Here is a 23,181-nt window from a genome sequence, read left to right on the forward strand (position 1 = left end):
CTGACGTGTCTCCCTTTTTCACCGCGCAAGAATCAATATTTACAATGGAAAATGGTTGAAACGTGAAAATAGAGGAAGTGCATCCTGCTTGACAAGGCTTATTATAACATACAAGTAAATGATGTGAAGGTAGATAAGGTTGTCTCATTTCTGACAGCAGCCAGTCTTGCCTCTCGCAACTCTTTTAGTTCCGACCATATGATCAGGTTGTCAACTAACATAACTTCGAAGATATGCATTTTCCACATTATTAGATGAATGATCTTATTTCATTTCGTAACTAGTTTCCCTCCCCTACCAACTTTTTGAAGATCAGTGAGGAACAATGGTGTGAGTGGATCAGGAGAGCGTGTTTATTTCTTCACCTCCACGAGCAGGAAATGAAACCATGCTGATTCTTCAATACCTGCATTTGTGTATATATTTATGTTGTTTCCAGCGTTGTCTCATTTACTTGTAAAAAGTATATGAGCTAGTTTAAAAATAAAAAAAGTGAACATGTAGTATTGCGGTAGGTTAACCTCTGGAGAAATTTTGAACTGCAAAAGACAAATAGTTTTCATGATGCTTTGGAAAGAAGTTCGCCATGTTATTATATATGGGTTGATGATCTCAGCTGAAAACGTTAGACACGGCCTTAAGAGGAAATTAACACTCATTCGCTGTAAACACTGTAGATCAAACGAAAGGAGAACAATCTCCTGCATATCCTGACCGTTAAAACAAAAATAAGCATGATTAAATATCATTGATATAGCAAGCAGCAATAGCAATGAGTACTTACGGTCTTTTTGTCAAGTGTACATTTTGACTTCTGTCGCCTTCTGCTGCTAGTGGCATTCTTCACTAGTACTGCTGTGAGTGTGATAAGACAAAGTCACAACTAGAGGAAAGAAACGAGCTTGCAAACCTAGACTGGACTAACCATTCATCCTACTTAATTTTGCGTCACAACAACGAATCTCCAGTTGAATTTGTGAACAAAACACGTCCTAGAGTATGACATCATTCCTTAATATTTTGACCCCCTTCTGCTCAAACACAAAACGCGCTTTGTTGTGTGTTATGGTATACTAAAGGAGTAACTATTCCCAAAATTTCAGATTTTTTAATCCAATCCCATTGGAGATACTGGACAGTGAAATGTGCCAAATGGGTATAATTCCCGAACTTCACAACTTTATTTTATTTTATTTTTCAGGCCTTTGGGAGCAGCTACATGTCTGCAATTTTTTGAGTATAAACTTATGACCCCAGACTACATGCACACACAAATTCAGACCTCTACGTCAGTTGCTTCCTCTTCCCAAACATGTTTTCAATGTTAAAAAAGTTTGCCCTGATTTCACACCCTTCAAGTGGTCTTAGGCAAAAATGTTAAGAGATCAAAATTTTAGGTGTGCACAAGTTGGAGATGTCCAGCAATTTTCAATTTGATAAGACAAATACATGCTGAGATAATCAAAACAACGTAAACGCTTAAAATCGAGAAAACGCAAAATGGCGGCAGCCACTGCCTCGCCATGCGATGTTCAATAAAATAATTAATTGTTGTTTTGAAGTACTCTTATATAGGATAAACATTCATGAAAAAATTAGATTTTTTGGTGATGGCCGAGCGGTAATTTTCCGTTTTTCTCGATCACTTAGCATGGACTGACCCCTGCGTGAACGGCCCCAGGTTTAAATTTCGCTGGAAACAGCTGTTCGAGTAATTCTATTTTTAAATGATCGATAGCCAGCCATCCTCACTGGTCTTTCCAAGTTTTCTTTGACAGATTAAGTGAATGCTGGAATAGTACATCAGCTTGTAAGTCCATTCATCGTCCTTTCCAAATCCTTTTGTCTGACAGTGTACTGAGATTAATAATTTAATAAGCAGTCATCAAACACCTTTCAATATCTGAGAAAATGTCTGATCACGGAAATTGTAATCTACCTAGAGGAGTTAGACTTGCGGGTTTTCTTATTTGTTTTATTAAAAGCGAGGAAGCAAACTCAAAAATTCAAATTTTAATTTACAAAGTGGGAAAGCTCCCATTTTTTAGTTTACAACTTTTGTTTTACGAAAGACATTTAGGAGGAAAGCATTTTTTATCTTTAGCTACTTTTCCTTTTTTCCAGGGTGCGTATTTGTTTTATTTAATTTATTTAACGATCACTACATACCGCTCAGATGCCATTTTATACTCGATATCTAACAACATAGCAATGGAAATGGTAAGAAAAATGAAATCTTACGTCTAACGATTCTGCCGGCTACGGTAAAGGATACGATGGTGATGAGAAATGAATGAAAACAGTGGCATGAAGAAAGTAACGGGAAACCCCCGAGAAAACCCACGCACACGGTTTCTCCACTTGGTGCGAGCTGGGATCGAACAAGGACCCCACATACCAGAAGTGAACGCTCTACCACTGAGCCACCGCGGCCCCACAATTTGGGAAGGTATCGGCCAGTCTGTTTAGTAGGTACTATCCCGGAATTTGCCTTGTAGAACTGAGGTAAACCCTAGTCAGGATGGTCGGCAGTGGGAATCCAACACACGACCTTCCGAATGCGTAGCCAAAACTCTACCACTTGAGGTACTTCGCTTGCTAAGATGGTCGTTTGTGATTTTTTTTTCTTTCTGAATCGCTGCTGACGGGAAATCTCGAATCGAAATAAATTATTGAACTAATGTTTTAGATGGGAATACCGTAACTTGGCACCAGGGCTTAATTCAGCCATAAATTGGCCTCGAACCAGACGTACAACCACTTCTAAAACCTCATCTACTTCAGCAGAGAGCCAAATAAGGTCTTAAATTAATCTCTAATACTGAAGATAATCTTTTTCTTAGCTTCTGGTTGATAGGTTAAGTGGTTCGGTAACTTCTCCAAAATGTAGATTTCCATCAAGACTTTTCTTTTTGTTATCTCATACACATATCCTATTTTTATACAACTGATACACGCAGATAGCCAGTGTGACTTGCCTATAAGCAAGACTATTCCATAACTTCTAACATACAACCATCTGACAACTATAAGGACCGATTTTTCGTTAGTATTAAATGAAGAAACACTGATTGGTAAAGCAACCATAAAGCTTAAAAAAACATAACAGAATATTTCACTCATGGTTGGTACCTTATTTCTAGATTTGACAGTCACTTATGTGTATGCTCTTTAAGAGCATAATAAAGCATAACATTTCAAAATAAAGCATAAAGTGTAATGCTTGATTCCTTCATTTCAGAAATATGTTCTCAATTACTTTCTACAAAAGAAAAAGTTTATTTAAAATGACTTGGTAAAAAGAATGCTTCAAAGATAGAAACCAGCAGTAGACACAAAAACAAGCGAAAAAGTTTATTACACCGAAGTTGAAAGCTGTACGAGTGCGGGAAGTACAGAAACTTGAATTCTGATCATTAACAGCGCAAAAACTGATAGTATTAGAAGAAACAGTATGGTGTAATTACGGTTTCCCGTCCTCGTAACTCGGAAAAGACGCCACATTGGACTTCGGTGTAATAAACCTTTTTTTTTTTTTTTTTTCTTATTTTCGTATCTACTTTCAACCCCTGTAATAAGAATTATAAAATATCCAACATATATATATATGGGACAAGGGATGGAGCGTATACCCACCTAAAAAAATAGCATTACATCACTGGTTCTACCTATACCTGCATAAGCAGAACTAGAATATATCTGGAGTAGTAAAAAGTGAGCCATTATTTTGCCATAGATCGCTTCAGTGATCTGTATCTCGCGTTGTATAAGTCCGATCGGGTTCAACGAGATGGCGTTCAAACGATGAGATCGCGTACTACAAACACTGTTCAGATAGTTGTGATGAGTTGACTCAGTGTTGTGTGAGCGCGGGTCAAAATGGGCACTAACAAAGAGAAAATACGCTATATTTTACAGTTTTTCTTCGATAAAGGCGAAAACGCAAGCCAGGCGGCTGCAAATGTGAATAGTGTTTATGGTCCTGATACTGTAACAGCCAATCACGCACAATTTTGGTTTCGTCGATTCCGTTCCGGTAATTTTGACGACAAAGATGCACCACGCACTTGAAGGCCAAGCGTCGAAAATGTCGATAAAATCATGGACATTGTCGCGTCCGACCCTCATGTAAGCACTCTGTCGATTGCCCAAGAGCTAAACATTGCACATAAAACCGTGTAGAACCATTTGCATAAGACTAGATACAAAAAGAGGCTTGATGTATAGGTGCCACACGAGTTAACGCAAAAAAAAAACCTCATGGACCGAATTTCCATCTGCGAATCGCTGCTGAATCGCAACAAAATCGACCCATTTCTGAAGCGGTTGGTGACTGGCGATGAAAAGTGGATTACTTACGACAACGTCACGCGAAAACTGTCGTGGTCAAAGCGCGGTAAGCCGGCGCAAACGGTGCCCAAGCCAGGATTGACGGCCAGGAAGGTTTTGCTGTGTGTTTGGTGGGATTGGCAGGGAATTATTTACTATGAGCTGCTCCCCTACGGCCAAACCCTTAACTCGGAACTGTACTGTCAACAAATGAACCGTCTGAAGGCAGCAATCGCCCAGAAGCGGGCAGCTTTTCCCAATAGGAGAGGCATTGTGTTCCACCAAGAGAACGCCAGGCCACACACATCGATAGTGACTCGCCAGGAGCTCCGGGAGCTTGGTTAGTTCTTATGCATCCACCTTATAGTCCGGACTTGGCACCGAGTGATTACTATCTGTTCCTGTCCATGGCGAACACGTTTGCTGGCGAAAAAGTCGCTTCAAGAGAAGCTTGTGAAAATCGACTGTCTCATTTCTTTTGCCACTAGGGACAAGGGCTTCTATGAGAGAGGCATCACGATATTACCTTCCAAATGGCAACACGTTATCGCACTAAAACATCGCATATGTGACCTAAAATCGGATCAATTCTATCTATAGTAAGTCATGCCAAAATAATGGATTACTTTTTACTACACCAGATAAATTGTTAAAAGTTCACAAGATATATTGAAAATTTATCCGATTTTTGTAGAACATGGCAAGGGAAGAAAGCATACTTATTGGTAAATTTTCTTTACTACAGAAATTCCATTGAATCTGAAGTGTGCTTTAAGGCTTTCCAATGATGCTACTGTTTATAGTTTACTTAAGTCAGGCGCAAGGGAGTACGGTATCTTTCGCTAAATGCTACTATTAATAATAGCAATAAAACCTATTTTCGCTAAACATCGTATATGTTTCTCTGGAGGTTTAAGAATGACTTACTGATTAGGAGTGAAATCGCTCAAAAGTAAAATGCTGAAATCTCAGAGCAAAATATATTTTATTGCAATGCATGACATCAATAATCAAGGGAATAAAGTTGACTATATTTGACCGCCGAGCTCGGCGGGAAACCTCTGTTCGACTTGTATGTACTATTTTATTTACCAGTAACTACTTGCCGGATCTGAATGAAATTCGGAGAAAAGTAGTCCATCCTTTGAAGGATGAAGATCACAATATTTGTTGTTCAAGTTTCGTTAGGCACAGGCTCAATTCGGAAACAGAGGCCGTGTTTTACAGCTTTCGATGCAAAGTTCTGAGTTCGGTTCACCTCGGCTTGTTTGTATTTTAAATCTAGTTATTTATTATTAGTCTATATTTTAATTATCTTGTTAAGTAGTGCTTTATTGGACTTCTTACATCTGCTATGTATAAGTAAGAAAAGTCCTCCATCTGTAGAGAAGTATTACAGTAAAAACTGTAATATAGGGAGAAGTGATTTTATGAAAGGGAGAAGTGAACAACTCCGGTTTTAACGCTGACTGCCATAGAGCAACAACAGAACTGATTGAGATAGAGGACGATTAGTCTTCTAGGACTATATTGCACCTCCACCCTATTCCTCTACTAAAACAGGAAGTGACAAAAATCTATTACCACTTCCGGTTTCAACACTGATCACCATAGTGAAAAACGAAAATATATAGCGAGAAACAGTTTCCTAATATGGATTCAACGTCGCAAGAGTACGCTCCATCACCAACTTTACTCCTCTATTACAATAGGAAGAAATTACTACCATAATGGGTATCTAGAGTCATCTCCAATCGAGGAGAAACTAACATATAGCGAGAAAAGTCTTTGAAAAATTTAATTTTCTTTTTGAATGTTGTTGATACACAGTCAATTGTGTTAAAAATTACTTTCCTATTTCTTCCCTATAAAGGGTTATTTGGTTATATCACTTTTTGGATATTAGTCTTTATTACTTAAGATTGCTTTACTAGTAGATCTTTGGTATGTGGCTATTAACAACCTTGTGACAACTGCAGTCAATTTGCCCTTAAAATCATTTATGCTTGAAATTTTTCTTTTAATTTGTAGTTTTGATATGGTATCTGGCTGTGTAATTTAAGAATCATAATCTAGTCATATTACTTTTGTGTATATGTCAATCACTTAATATTTTAAAAATAAAACTTACGTTAGTCTTGTCATCTATCCTACGTAGAAGGAACCGCCCCTCTCTGTCATCTTTATGCCAATTAAGTTGCACAAGCAAAGGTTTCTCTTCGGGTGAAAGCTGACGTTCATCTGAAAAACAAAATAAAATAAAATAACAGTCTCTATGATTAAGACTACAATAAAACAGAAAAAGCTATTCCTTCATATCATTACTTTTTAATGAAGTTTATTGTATAAGAAACTCCTATTTATTAAAAATATCAGTCCGTCACGTTAATTCTTAGCTGCGCTACCTCCCTGCCCAACGCCAATACATGTCACTAGCAGAGGCGTACGCAGGGCGTGGGTCCTGTGGGTCCGGTCCCCCCCCCCCTTTCGAAATCCAGACGATTTTGTAAATGTAGTCCACTTTTAGGGGCAATTTTAGAAATTATCATATAATTTAGCCTCAAATTGTATTTGGACCCCCCAAAACGCTTTAGGCCACTCCCGAAATAAATTCCTGCGTACGTCCCTGGTCATTAGCGTAGCGAATTTTGCAGACCTTAAAACTACTGTAACGGTTTAATTACAATTTAAAAACTCGATTGTTTCAATTTAATTATTTTAAAATACGACAAGGCCTGTAACCATATTAATATTCTAGCATTAATTTTTGTGTATTTTTACAGTAATACTTGAGACGATTTAACTGCAGCTTAAACTGTAATGTTTCAACTTAATTATTTGAAAATATGTATAGTGTTAATATTGAACATGAATGTGTTTTGCTGTTTATAAAGACAAGGGCAACAACCATATTTAGTTTTGAGCATGAATATTTATGGATAATCGACAGGTAGTTGGTAGCAACAAAAGTTAAATGCAAACAGAGTTCTTAATTACGTACATCAGCCTTTAATGCAGGGCCGGCCGAAGACAAGCGAAACAACCAGTATAAAATTCTATAATTTTAAACTAAGGAATCTGTTACATAACAAATACAAAGTGAAATGGCATTAAAGAAAAATATTTATACTCGACATATTTTCAATAGTTTCCACTATCAATCCTGAAAAGCAACTTTTACTCCTCCCTAACTGCATCTCCACCAAATATCCATGAAACTAGTGACGAAACGTTTACTAACGGTTCAGCATAACCATGCCGGTAATCTGTCATTTGTTAACAGTGTCTGGACAGGTGACAAATTTTGATCATTGGTTTATTTCGTGTTTCATTGTAAACAATGGTCTCACTAACCATGCCCAGAAGACTGCACTCCTCTGACTCTTCTATATTTAGTGTTTTCATAAGCAAAGAAACTCTGAAGTACAAATTATATACAAGGTAACCAAAAAAAAGTTTTACAGTTCTAGAGAGGTAATAAACAAACACCAATACAGTGGACGGTACGTACCTTCAGGTTTCAAAGTAATCTCCACCAGTATCCAACACCCTTTGCCAACGTCCCTGCAATTACATAATATTCTGGTGACAAAACTCGGCGGTCATGGATGCAAAGAAGTCCGTACGTGTGTTCCGCAGATCTCCATCATTTGCGAAGGATCTCCTACGGAGGTGGTTATTCAGGAAATGAAACAGGTGGTAGTCTGTTGGCTCAAGATCGGTGAATATGGTGCACGGTACAGTGTCTTCCAGAAAAGTTTCTGAAGGGCCTCCCGGTCCTCTTTCCCACATGTTGGCATTGTCGTGCAGGAACAGCACACCCTTAAGATACACCAATGCCGGGTCCTTATTCCGCAATGCACGGTGCACCTTCGTTACTACCGAGAGCGGAGGTCAGCAATAATGGTCTAACCAGGTGGAAGGAGCTCGTAATGCACCACTTGCTGACTATTCCACCATACAGAGAGCATAACCTTTCGTAGGTGCAAAGGTGTGACGAACAGGGTCATGTGAGGCCTATGCTCACAGATGGGTATGCTCTTGTGCAGAGTAAGCAAGGACAAACAAGCTGTCACTCATTATTCCTTGTTGTCTGCCAACAATATGGGGTACCACTTGCTTACCTTTTATGACTTCATTATCCCATGCAGGTGCAGTCTGTTTCAGCGGAAACATGAAACCTTTCTGCAAGTTCATCACACAATAGACCGCTATCTCCTTGATGGCTGCTTTCAGGGTCTCGTCCTCGAATACATGTGGTCGTCCACTGCGAGGTTCATCCGAAAGGTTCACACTTCCCGAACGGAATTTCTGGAACCAATGCCTGGCATATGCGGTAGATTGATACGGTAGCTAGCAGGTACACTTTAAAGTCATACAACGAACACATGGGAACAAGCTGCTTCGATACCTCTATTTCTCTTTCGACACTGGACGAGCTACGACTGCTGTATGTGCGTAACTTATCTGTATTACTGAAGGAACTGAAAGGGATGCGATTTTCCAGTGATGAGATCTTCTGATGGCTTGGGACAAAGAGTATGCTTTAATTCCTAGCAAAGTCGATAAATCGGCTTAATGATTGGTTTCGGAGAATGGAGAGGTGTATTGGATAAGGTGGAAATTATTTTCAAAAAAAATTAAATAAAACTGTATTGCAAAACTTTCCTAGTACCCTTGTTACTTTTTCCCCACTCACTATAGAAATAAACTTCGATCACGTTTCCTGGTCAATAGATTTCTGCTCACTAATTCACGCATTACAACCCGTGCAGATTGAGAATATCTATGCCCCAATATTATAATTTTTCTTTATTTTGAAGATTTGTCGTGAATCTCCATGCTATTATACTAAAGCTACAAATAATCACTTTATACACCGGAAAGTTCTTAATACCTTAAAAAAAATCGTATCATATTATTAAAGCCTTGTAATTTTTCTACTATTTACTGTGCATATTAGCAATTGGTCACCACCACACCATTGCTACAACTAAGAGAAGACTAAACTTGAAAACGATATTAAGAATTATATGAAAGTGTTTTACGTTTCTATAGAAAAAAATAAATAATTTAATAAAGTGATTTGTATATAGTGCGCTCCCAGTAAGTATTTAGACGTAATGCACCCTGTGGTAAGATTACACAATCTTAAGTTGCTTCTTTCTATGGTGCCTTCCATTCCAACTCAGGCAAAAAAAAAAAAAAAAATAAATAAATAAATAAATAAATAAAATAAAGATAATAATAATAATAATAATAATAATAAATAAATAAAATTGTACCATCACCATCTCAGATATTGTTGCAACTTTTTTTATAGCAACTAGACATGTTTTTAAGAGACCCATATTTTTTTTGTTTCGTCGAAAAAAATTTTCCCGCCAAGTAATGGGCCATCACAGACGGGGAGTACAATTTATGAATTGTAAAAAACATGGAAAATGGTCAACTTCGGAGCCCCACCATTCAGCTATGGAGACAGATAGAGTTATAATTCTTGTTGTGGTATGTACATAGGAATATAAATAAACTATATTTTATTGTAGTTCGGTTTGCGCATGCGTACCTTTTTGTACATAAATTAACAAATGAACGTCAATTTATCTGAAAAGTCGAACTTAGCGAATTTTTTTCGAGCACTTCCGGTTCGAATTTTAAAATTATATTTTCACGGTTGGTAAGACCTAGTTACCCCCTTGCAACCGTTTTGTCGCAAAAAAATTCGGGAAATTGTAAAACTCTCAAAAATCGCCATTTTTGGGCGCCATTTTCTCGAAAACAACATCTTTTAAAATTCTGAAATTTTGTCAGATGGTTTAGCTTTACATGAATAATAAACACACCAAATACCGTTCTCGACCAATGCTTCATGAATTAACTACAGCCTTTTGAAGTTAGCGAAGTTTCGTTAACTTTGATGTCACAGTTAGCAACACTGGAAACAATAAAAATGCAATGATTTGATGATGTCTGTGGTTCACATTAATAAATGAAGAATAAAAGGTTTTCCTGACTGGTTTTGTATTATTTTCATCAAAAAAGCGCTCTGAAATAGTAAAATGAGCCTCCCCTTCTCCGTATTTTTAAAAACGAAGTAATCTGAGATGGAAATTACGATTACGAAAAAAAAACAATTTTAAGTTCACTTACTTAAAATGGTCTTCGGAAGCAAAATTTCACTGATTTTTTTTTCCACATGGACCAATCATTTGCTTGCTTGATGTCTTCTTCGCTAATAGCAGTAGTACACTCACAACTCGTCCAGAGGTGGATGCAAGGAGTCGATCGCCCTCCCAGAATAAACTTTCGTATTTTATATATAAATAAAACTCATTTCAGAGTTTGGAACTCTTAAAAGTAGCTCTAAGTAGCAGTATTACACCCCCCCTTCCCAGAAGTCCGTCTTGGATCCGCCCCTGCGTAGCACATTGTCGATAATCACAAAACACTTATTTTCACTTCTCGTATGCTCTTCTGCAAACCTGTACCCTGCTGAAAGTCCATGTGGAAGCATAAACAGCACTTCAACTTGAGACATTTCTATCGTAAGTTCAGAAAAAGAACTTGAAAACTCTCGATCAGCTGATTAGTTAAATAAACTTGTATATGGAAACATTGGCTCTGTAGGTCAATGTCAGGGTTTGATATTCGTTTGTTCGAAGTGATTAAAACGCCATCTATCTTTTGTAATCTACCCGTACCTATTGCGTTTCCTTTAGATTGGAACATGAGGTAAGAAGGGGTAGGAGCTTAGAAATTGTGTCCGTTAAATTGATAAATTGTTAAATGTGATTTCGGTATAGTGTTTGGATATAAGTGCTCCTACACAGAAAGTAGCCGGAATAATATTGTCAAATTTATGTAAGTGCCATTGATATGCAGCTCGTCAGGAAATTGTAAGTACAAAATTTTAATCTATTTTTTTCTTTCCATTTCGGCCCAACTGTTACAACTTTTTGGTGAGTGGTATGTCTTTGGTCACTAGTTTAATTTAAATTGTTATATTTGGGGGTTAAATTCAATTTGTGTAAATATTTGATATATGAAACCTTTCAAAAGTACAACCAGTAAATTTAATTTGGAATATAAAATTAGTGGAATGCGAATGTATGAAAATTCCGGACTACCATTCAAAAAGGGAAAGGGTACTATTGAGAAATGTTGTTTTGTGTTAGCACAGTTATATTCTTATTGTTGAATTTACTTTTATGTTGAAGAAATTATACAATAAATTGTTCCGAGTTGAAGTATATTTATAATTTCCAAGAAAAAGATTACTTGCCCAATTTATTCCGCATTAAGGGGAAGCCTAAAATACCCTTTCATAGGTAGTGGATTACTTGGTAACAAAACTGCCGCTACATATAAATATAAATTACCTCATGTTCCAATCTCGGAACTTAAACCTTAATGCGTGAGGGCAATAAGAAGTGGATTTCGAATCTGGTTGTGATTAAAAACAAGAAAAACGAAAATAAAATTTGTATTACTATTTGTAAGCTGGATAAAAAGGAAAGAAATTAATTTCATTAAGTATATACATCTTTCGGTTATTGGTACAATTAGAAAAGAAAAGAAAAAATGAGTCATTGGCAAGCGGCATACGAAGCTAGGGGTAGTATGTTACGTAATAATAGAGTCGCAGTAGATGACCCTCCCCTTATTTCATTTGACGATGAGATAGAAGGTCGTAGGTGTGAAGGGCAGGAAAATCAGAGAGGGGGGAATTTCTTGTCGTTCCCACATGCACCTGTTCATGAACATAGACAAGCAGTGTTGCGAGCTCCCATAACCTGTAACTTTCAAAAACAATTTTCGCAAAGTATTTTTAATTCTTTAGAAAAGCAAATATATGATATACCGGTAATAGATGGAACAGATGGTATGTTAGTATGTCATTTTCTTTTGAAACTTGATATGTTAATAGTAAAGGAAATTGCTCCCGTAGAGGCGATATTAGTATCGAGTTTACAGAGGTGTAGGAAGCAAGCTTATGAAGAGTTGCAGCGCTTGTTAACAATAACTACAGATTGGGGTCATATCTGTCATTCCTTATTATTAAAATTTGTCACACCCTTGATTAATACAGAATTTATGAAGGTATCATTATATAGAGTAATGCAAGAAAATGAAAATTTAATTAACTTTTTACAAGAGAAACTAAGTACATTAAATGTTTTGGAAATCAACATGCCTGAAGATGAAATTTGTAAATTAATAAGTAATTTAGTTACTCCCGAAATTCGTAACCTGTTGTTGATACTTAGTGTTCCAAAAACGGTAAATGAATATGTAGATTTTGCGGAAAGTTATGAAATTAATGACAAATATAAACAAGATTATAAAAATGTAGTTAAAAGTGAAAAGGTTTGTTTACCACGGGTAAAAACTCTTCTTAGAAGTGCCAGGACAAATTATATGCCAACACCTTTTAATAGACAGAATAGACTGAGTTATCAAAATTTAAATGAAAATGAAACTGGACTTCATAGTGCGTATTCTCATAGTGCAAGGGAAGATCATGGAAGCTTATTACAATTACCTATCAGTATATGCCATACTTTATATCCCTGTATAATAGATACTGGCTCGACTCTATGCTTAATTGAAAACAGTGTTTTAGAAGAAATCCGTACAAAATGCAAGCCTAAAATAAAACAAGTAAATTATTCTGTGACCATCATGCAAGGGAATGAGTTGTTAGTGCGTGAATTGGTGCAACTTATTTTCTTTATACACGGTGTCCGTTTTACGGCGTGTTTTGGAGTTGTTAACCATCCAAAATTAAAATTATTATTAGGTTTAGACTTTTTACGGGATAATTACGCCCATATAAATATAAACGCTCGAGAAATTCTTTTTGAGAAATTGAAAATGCAAGTAAAGTTACAACCTTTTGAGAATAACCCAGTTGGTATGAACAGTGATCTGTGCGCTTTCCAATATCATTTCAGGCCTACTCGGAGAGATCCCAGACACATTGGCGCCAGAGTTTGTGATCGATTCGAGGGGACTAGGTCTGAAGGTGCAGCTTTACAATATGGTGGCAGTTCTTTTTCCTGTAACCTGACATCACCAACCCAAACCAGCAAGGCTAGGCAGTTTCCAAGGAGGCCTCGACGTTATGGCAATAAGACCAAGCAGACAACCAGTGGCGTAGGCGAGTCCAGGAGTAGGGCGGTGAACCGTACTAAGGCGAGGACCAAGGAGACAGTTGCACTTGAGAATACTGATGCTGCTGTTTATGAAGATGTTCCACCTGGCACGAGAATCTTTAATCCATTGTATAAGGAGGCAGATAAAGAGGGGGATGGAGAAGAAGCATTAAAAGGTAGTGTAAATTTTGAAAATATTTATGATGAAAAGTTGATACCGTATATTAAACAATTACTTAATGATTACAAAGAAGTAATAACCGATAAGTTAGGGTATGTTCGTGATTATTTATATGAAATTCAATTAACAGATCCTTCATCAAGCATTACTCAACCATATATGATTCCTAAATATAAAATGAAAGAACTCGATTTGTTTTTAGACAAATTAATAGAACAGGGTGTTATTGAAGAAATAAATAGTAGCCCATATATTTCGCCTTGTTTCCTCGTTACAAATAGAGATCAATCCAAGAGATTAGTGATCAATTATGGTCAAATAAATTCTAAATTGTTATTGACTGGATTTCAGAGTCCGAACTTAGAATCTATCATTTCTAATATAGGTAAACACCATCTGTACACATTAATTGATGTCCGATCAGCATTTCATCAATTGGAGATTAAACCTAGGAATATAACAGCATTTGCTACACCAAATAGATTATTACAGTATTGTCGCCTACCGATGGGGATGGCAGTTTCACCATTCGTTTTGTCCAGTTTAATGCATAAGATCTTTCGCGATATAGAAGGGGATTATTTAGATATTTACTGTGATGACTTAATAATTCACTCGGATAGTGTTGAAAAACATAAAGAAATTTTAGAGAAAGTGTTAAAAAGGTTGAAAGATTGGGGGATTACTATTAGTCCACACAAAGCTCAGTTTATGAAATCAAAAGTGAAAATATTAGGATATGAGTTCTCTAGTGGTCAAATGAGAATAGATGATGAGAGAGTAAGAGCGATTAAAGAAATACCCAGGCCGAAAAATAAACGTGCCTTAAACAGAATGTTGGGATTTCTTAATTATTATCTTAGATATGTAAAAGATTATTCAGAACTTTTGAGTCCATTATATGCTATGAGATCACCCACGGTTCCATTTATCTGGGGGAAGGAGGAAGATGAATTAATGGAGAAAATTAAGGAAGCTATTATTAATCATATTGTTCTTAAAGTGCCAGATATGAATGCGCCCTTCGTTTTACATGTCGATGCTTCCACCAAAAATTATGGTGCTATATTAAGCCAGTACGATGGCGATGGAAAACTTAGACCTGTTTACTTTTTGAGTAAACGTGTTCCTCCATCAGATTGGTCGAAAAGCATTTTTGATCTTGAACTTTCTAGTTTAGTTCATGCGCTTGATAAATTTGACATGTATCTTCATAAGAAATTCACAATTTATTGTGATAATTCAGCCTTGACGTGGATACTTAAAAATCATAAACGTCAAAGAAAATACGGCTCTCTTATTGAAAAGGTGAGTCGATATCAATTTGATATTATTCACTTGCGGAGTGAGCGCAATATGGCAGATTTTCTAACTAGGATGCATAATTATATCGATTATACACCTCCTTCATCAGATATAGTGGAAATTGATAAGGTGGATGATAAAGAGGTACACTTGAATTTTGTTAATTTCTGGAATAATCCTTTTTTTCATAAGCCATTAGGAGATCATCAACGAGAGGACCCTAGTTTAAATACTATAATACAAGAATTAGAAAGGGGACAGGTAAAGGAACCTTATGTTCTTAAAAATGGTATCCTTCTGAAGAAAACTAAAGGTAAACAATATGGAGGTTTAAGAGCTGTTGTACCAGAGTCTCTTAAGTATAGTGTGATTAAATTTCATCATCAAGACCCTGTAGGTGGGGGTCATAGTGGGGTCCAAAGAACGATAGCAAAAGTGGCTATACGTTATACTTTTCCTAATTTATTCCAAGAAATTAGAGATTTTGTTCAGAGATGTACGACTTGTCAGCTATGTAGGGATAGGAATAGACTTCCTTATGGTACCTACTATACTCAGAAAGAGAAATATCCTAATAATTCTCTATTTTTAGATGTAATGGGGCCTTGGCCTATCAGTAATGGGTTTAAATATGTATTAGTCTTAACCGATGGTTTTTCTAGATTTGTCATTATCGAACCTCTTAGGAATTTGAGTTCAAAGTCTATATGTTTGAAATTAGATAAAATATTTTATTCTTACGGGTTTCCAAATAAGGTGATTCATGACAATGCTGGATATCTGCAAAGTGATTATTTCAAACATTATTTATTTAGTTTAGGCATTAAAAACATTTGTACTACTCCTTATTCCATGTCAAGCAATTTAACAGAAAGACAAAATAAAAATATAAAATTGATTTTGAAAACCTATATTTATAAAAATCAAACTAAGTGGTCTAAGTATATTTATCAAGTCCAGTACACATTAAATAGTAGTGAAAATTCTGTAACTCGTAAAACTCCAAGTGAGTTATACTTAGGAAGAAAGATGTTTAATCCTTTAGATGTAAACTGGATTTTAGATCTAGGAATTCTTGAAAGTACTCAAGATAAAGCTGAAATGAGTAAAACTATTGTAGATAATATTGAGTTGGCCTGGGAAAGGAAAGAGAAATTGTATTCTAGAAAACATAGAGATATAGATTTACCTATTGGAGAAAAAGTATTGGTTAAGAAAGTAACTAAATCTTCTTTGGAGAAACGTTATCAACCTAAATTAGATAGCCAATATCAGGGTCCGTTCGAAATTTTGAGCTATCCAACAAAGAACACAGTATGGTTACAACTTGTAGCTGATAAGAAAGTAAAGATTAAACGTCATGTCAGTTTCATAAAGAAATTTTATCCAGCAAAAGAAAATAATAATGAAAATAATAATGGAAATTAAAATAATATGTATAGATTCTGTAACATCTGTAATCCACTTCACTGTTAATATGTTATGTGTTATATATATTTGTGTACTGTGCTCTGTTTGTACAATTCTGCAGGTTCGGAATTGGGTGTTTTTGGCCATGGCTGTGTTTGTTGTGTTTGTCCGAGAGAACCTTCCCATAGAAGAATGGAAATAAATCAGGACCATCAGGTGGATAAGCAAGAACAATACCGTCATCAATCCAGTTATCTTTCTGCAGTTATGGTGCGTGCTTCGTCGATTGGACAATGAACTAAAAGGAGCTCCGAAACAACTAACGATTTGTTTGTGAAGAATTTCCATCGGTGAGTTCGTTCCATTATTCTTTACTGCATGCCGGGCATGGAAGATGAACCTACTTCGAAATGTTAAATAACTGTTTGTTTAATTAAATCACCCGGAGAGAGGGGAAATTTAATATGAGACATTTCTATCGTAAGTTCAGAAAAAGAACTTGAAAACTCTCGATCAGCTGATTAGTTAAATAAACTTGTATATGGAAACATTGGCTCTGTAGGTCAATGTCAGGGTTTGATATTCGTTTGTTCGAAGTGATTAAAACGCCATCTATCTTTTGTAATCTACCCGTACCTATTGCGTTTCCTTTAGATTGGAACATGAGGTAAGAAGGGGTAGGAGCTTAGAAATTGTGTCCGTTAAATTGATAAATTGTTAAATGTGATTTCGGTATAGTGTTTGGATATAAGTGCTCCTACACAGAAAGTAGCCGGAATAATATTGTCAAATTTATGTAAGTGCCATTGATATGCAGCTCGTCAGGAAATTGTAAGTACAAAATTTTAATCTATTTTTTTCTTTCCATTTCGGCCCAACTGTTACAACTTTTTGGTGAGTGGTATGTCTTTGGTCACTAGTTTAATTTAAATTGTTATATTTGGGGGTTAAATTCAATTTGTGTAAATATTTGATATATGAAACCTTTCAAAAGTACAACCAGTAAATTTAATTTGGAATATAAAATTAGTGGAATGCGAATGTATGAAAATTCCGGACTACCATTCAAAAAGGGAAAGGGTACTATTGAGAAATGTTGTTTTGTGTTAGCACAGTTATATTCTTATTGTTGAATTTACTTTTATGTTGAAGAAATTATACAATAAATTGTTCCGAGTTGAAGTATATTTATAATTTCCAAGAAAAAGATTACTTGCCCAATTTATTCCGCATTAAGGGGAAGCCTAAAATACCCTTTCATAGGTAGTGGATTACTTGGTAACAAGACTGCCGCTACAAACTGTACGTAATTCATGATCTATTCATAATTCTGCTACGCACCACAGGTTATCATAAGTATATGCAAGGGCGCCGATCCTGGGGTGACCGGACCACCCAAAGCTGATGTGGGCCCCATATTGTATTTATGAATATACAATATTTGGCATAATTTGAATGCAATTTGTCTTATATATATATATACCTTATGCATCTGAATCCCCCCCATCTACAGAGAAATCGGCGCCTTTGCGCATATGTATGTAACAAAAGTTCCTTTTTGCAGACTTCTTAAATCTATACTTTGAATTGCAGAAGCTCGATTTCGGGGGAAGCATGACGTTAGTTTATGGTGACCCGTTACTGCCATAAAAACTTCGCCATTTTCCGACAGCCAAAGGTGACTTCGTTGAATACCAGTTACCGGTCGCATACTTTCCCATTCTTGCTTTTTTTTCTCTCTCTTTCTTTCTTTCTTTCTTTCTTCCGGAAGTTGTCGAATTCAGTTCCAGGCAACAAAACGAGAGTAATACCCGGAGTTTGTACTTGCACTATACTCACGAATTCTTCTGAGGTTTTAATACTGTGTATCTGTTTTTGCCTAAGGTTATGGCGCGTTGCCACATTCTTTACAACCCCCCTCCCCCCAATACTGTCCCAGAGACCTAGCATGGCCGGTTTCACTGCAAAACCACTGCTTTATCGGACCTGTCTGCATCTCGAACATCTGAAAGCGATTTTTAAAGTGGGATGCAGCACCATCATAAATCACTGACACGGTTTGGGAAATTGTAGATACTTACTGTGTTTCCACGTATTCGAACCTTTTTCTATAACCTATATTTTCGCTTTTCTTCGAGTATTTTTAGAATCTTGTCTATGCCTATGAGTACATGAGCCGAATCGTGTGTTTTGTCGTCGCTTATTACAACAAAACTGTCAGTTGTTCCATATTCCGGTGATAACTCTGAATTTCACTTTGCAGAATAACAGTCCAGTTTTCAACGAAGTCCACATGAAGTAAAATAGAATGTATCTTGAAATTTTATACGATGCTTTTCGGTAGCAATTAATTCTCTTTGGATTTTCTTGATGTAGTCATGAATTATAATTCTTACAGTTAAACCAGCAATGTACGATACGAAAACGGAAAGTGGCAGTTTTTTTTTTTTTTTTTAATTAACGAGATCAGTTTTTAATAACGAGATCGTTGTTTCCCATATGGTGTACGTAACACTTTCATTTTCAGCAGGATGAAAGACTCCACACTTATTCCTTTCATTCCAGGACATTCACCACATTATTGAAGAAGACAGCTGTCATTTTCAGCGGATCATACACTAAAGGAAATAGGTCACTCATGACAGCTTCAACACAGGTTGCACCTTTGATTTGTTGTAACGCAGTAGCAGATAACTTAAAATTTGCACAATACACACACACACACACACACACACACACACACACACACTTCCTTCGCAGGTTGCGGACTGATCCACTTTAGTCGAATACTATAAAATTCCGAGTGACCCATTCTTATGCTGACATTGTTCTGTTTAAAAGAAAAGTCCGTAAATTTCTTTGATGGAACGCGTAAGAAAATGTTTCGATTTTTTTTTTTTTTTTTTTTTTTTTTTTTTTTTTTTTTTTTTTTTTTTTTTAACTTTTTGTCCTTTTTCGATCACTGTAATGACATCGCACTTAATTGAGACTGTCTGGATCATTCCAAGTCATCACTGAGGTAACACTTCAGGCTTTTTATAGATCATCAGAATTTATTGGATGGCCATTTTAAGTAAACTTAAAATTTGTGTGTTTCGTAATCGTAATTTCTATTTCAGATTACTTCGGTTTAAGAAAACGGACAAGTAAGGGGAAGACTCATTTTACTATTCCAGAGAGCTTTTTTGATGAAAATAATAAAATACCAGTCAGGAAAAGAACCACAAACATCATCAAATTATTGCATTTTTATTGTTTCCAGTGTTACTAACTGTGACATCAAAGTTAACGAAACTTCGCTAACTTTAAAAAGCTGTAGTTAATTCATGAAGCATTAGTCGAGAATGGTATTTGATGTGTTGTTTACTCATGTAAAGCTAAACCATCTGACAAAATTTCAGAATTTTAAAAGATGGTGTTTTCGAGAAAATGGCGCCCAAAAATGGCGATTTTTGAAAATTTTACAACTTCTCGAATTTTTTTGCGACAAAACGGTTGCACACAGAAGCGATACAAAAATTATTTCGGAAAGCGGGTAGCTAGGTCTTACCAACCGCGAAAACAGAATTTTACAATTCGAACTGGAAGTGCCTGGAAAAAAATCGCAAACTTCGACTTTTCAGATAAATTGACGTTCATTTGTTAATTTATGTACAAAAAGATACGCATGCGCAAACCGAACTATAATAAAATATAGTTTATTTATATCCCTATGTGCATACCACAACAAGAATTATAACTCTATCTGTCTCCATAGCTGAATGGTGGGGCTCCGAAGTTGACCATTTTCCATGTCTTTTACAATTCATAAATTGTACTCCCCGTCTTTGATGACCCATTACTTGGCGGGAATTTTTTTTTCGACGAAACAAAAAATATGGGTCTCTTAAAAACATGTCTAGTTGCTATAAAAAAAAGTTTCAACAATATCTGAGATGGTGATGGTACATGCTCTGCCTGAATTGAGATAGAAGGCACCGTACCTCTATAGCATACAACTCCATAGTGGTAGGATACTCTCTCGACCTCTGATACGAGGAGGATGGAATGTTACGACACGTGCATCTGGACTTTATAGTTGTCTCCACTTTCACTTGTTACCGTTCTCGGCAAGTAATACGACACCTGTTCTATTAATTGGTATTTTTAGCTTAATGCTGTAAGAATTGTATTATATAGTCTTTTATGCGTTTTACTTTTTTACTGTATTTGTACAACGGAAATGCCTTCCTGGTCACCGAGATGGTTTGGGGATCAAGAAAGCTGTAGCGAATAGACGCAGACAAATGGTTAGGATGGCGAAAGAGAATCTAAACAGAAAAGTGCTCGAAAATTTTCTTGTGGCCTAGGCGCAGGTTTTTAAAAACTAACCACCACAATAATACAATTTTATACATGGGCCTACATAATTTTATTTTGGATTTATATTATTTAGGCGCCACTATTTTCCTTCACAGATGATTTCTTGCCACAAGATCTGTACGTCGTCACTTTCCAGATATTGCTGCTCTCGATATACCTATCGCACTGGCAGTCTTGGATACATTTACTCCCTCCATGTAACCCAGCGTCCATGATCTGTCTTCTTTCCAGGGACGTACCCACCGAGCGAGGTTCACTGGATCCGGACACACACCCCCCCTCCAAAGAAAAAAAAACTTCCTAACTCAACATGCATTTGTACACTTTCTTAATTAAATCATTTTAACAGAAAATGATTGATTTAGCATGAACATTTGATTTTACACTTTACCTGTACTTTTTTTTCTGAAAATAAATGTGGAAGAATTTACAATTACTTGTCGGGTACGAAATAATACTGGTTCAATACTACATAAGACGTAGTGACTTGTAATATTGAAATTCTCCCCCCCCCCCAAGCTTGTATCCCCCAACAAAAATTTCTGAATGCACGACTGCCTCTTATAAAACTAGTACCCTTACATTCTGTATCACTTATGTCTGACCCACGTACGCACGAATCCGTACTACAAAAATTACCTGTTGTAACATGTGGGCGTTTCCATTAGTTTGGTAACAATATATACTATAAATAAAATAATTCAACTTTGTGGATAATGTATTCATTCTACGTACGTTTTATATTATCATCATTATCATAGGTATTCTGCCTTTATTGGCAGGTCACTTGCCGCAGCTGAGAAGCTTCCATGCTCCACGGTCCTCCGCTAACTTCTTCGTCTTCGCGTATGATCTTTCTGTTTTTATATAATCCATTAATTGTAGTCTCCTACGCCCCCTCCCTCTGTTTCCCGACACCATACCCTCTAGGACGTCCCTCATGATACAATTCTTCTTAGGCAATGTCCCAACCAGTTCCTCTTCCTAATAATATCTAAAAGTATTCTTTTCTCACCCACCATTTCTAACACTCTCTCTTTCGTTTTGCGCTCGACCCAACTAATTCTTTCCATTCTTCTCCACACCCACATTTCGAAGGCTTTCAGTCGATTTTCATCACCTTTACGTAATGTCCACGTTTTCGCCCCATACAGTACAACACTCCACACGAAGCATTTTATGAGTCTTTTTCTCAACTCTTTATTCAAGGTCCCATAAAACAGACTTTTCTTCCTCCTAAAGGCTTCTTTCGCCATTCCTATCCTTGCTTTTATTTCACGTTCGCACTTCATGTTATTACTAAGAATACTACCCAGATATCGAAAACTATTCACTTGTTCTATTTTCTCCCCTCCTACTTTTATATTTGACACAGACCCCTTCGTTCCAATCACCATGGCTTTTGTCTTTCTAACATTTATTTTCATCCCATATTCTTCAAAGCCCTTTCTCATTTTTTCTAACATTTTATTGATTTTCTTTTCAGATTCTGCAACAAGCGCCATATCATCTGCAAATCTTATGCATCTAATCATTCTACCTCCTACCGAAATACCATCATCATCATGTAAACTCTTTTTCATTATCTCTTCTAGATAGACGTTAAATAGTGTTGGAGAGAGGCAGCATCCTTGTCGAACTCCCCTTCCAATTGCACTCTCTTCCGTCTTTTATATTATATTTTATATTATATTATATATATATATATATATATATATATATATATATATATATACCCATTTTCAGTTTTGACGAATATCTAGGTCAATATCTTTACAAGTTAGTACCACATTTGCCCCATTTCTAACAAAAAAAAAAAAAAAGTGACATAACTAAAATAACAATGCAATTAATCTTTTGTATGTAATACGTAATTTAAAAAAATATATATATTCTACTTAACAGATATACTTAAAATTATTTACCTCCATTTTCATGTATTTCATATAAGGCATATTCTGGAATGGATAACATCCGCATGTCGGGTCTGAATTTCTCTATGAGTGTTTCGATCACAGCTTGTGAACTTGCAGTAGATGCTACGCGTATGCATTTCGTTGCTACTTTTTGACCAGAATCTTGAAAATAAAACCTCATAACACCATGAAATTCCAAATCCTGAAAATACAAACACAATAATTTACTTAGGCAGCAATACAGAAATAACATCCAAAATTAAAATTTCTGCACAGATAACATCATACCTTTTGCTGGGAGGTAGTATTGAGCACCTGACGACACTCAAGACTGTCTCGTCTCAAAATAGAGAGAGACAGAGTGTATTTGACAGAGTGTAAGTCCAGAATTCTACTGATGTGGAGAAATCTATTTCAATGACCTTTGGCAGGAAATTCTCTGGCTTTCATGACAGATGTCGAATGACGTTGACATATAAATAAGGAATAAATAACGGTGAATATTTATATGAGAACATTT

General features: G+C 36.2%; 1 protein-coding gene across 3 annotated transcripts in view; it reads right to left on the reverse strand.

The window, feature by feature from the left end:
- Positions 1–23,181, reverse strand: part of LOC145686318 (afadin-like) — a 187,518-nt gene that overhangs the window by 111,991 nt on the left and 52,346 nt on the right. For all 3 annotated transcript variants that reach the window (XM_081759519.1, XM_081759518.1, XM_081759520.1), the window contains 2 exons: positions 22,671–22,863; positions 6,461–6,570 (listed from right to left, as the gene is read on the reverse strand). In XM_081759519.1, coding sequence (XP_081615645.1) covers positions 6,461–6,570; positions 22,671–22,863 — 303 coding nt within the window. The remainder of the gene's footprint in view (positions 1–6,460; positions 6,571–22,670; positions 22,864–23,181) is intronic.

Source organism: Thermobia domestica, chromosome 5 (assembly GCF_964235325.1).
Source record: "Thermobia domestica chromosome 5, izTheDome1.hap1.1, whole genome shotgun sequence".
Classification (NCBI taxonomy): Eukaryota; Metazoa; Arthropoda; class Insecta; order Zygentoma; family Lepismatidae; genus Thermobia; species Thermobia domestica.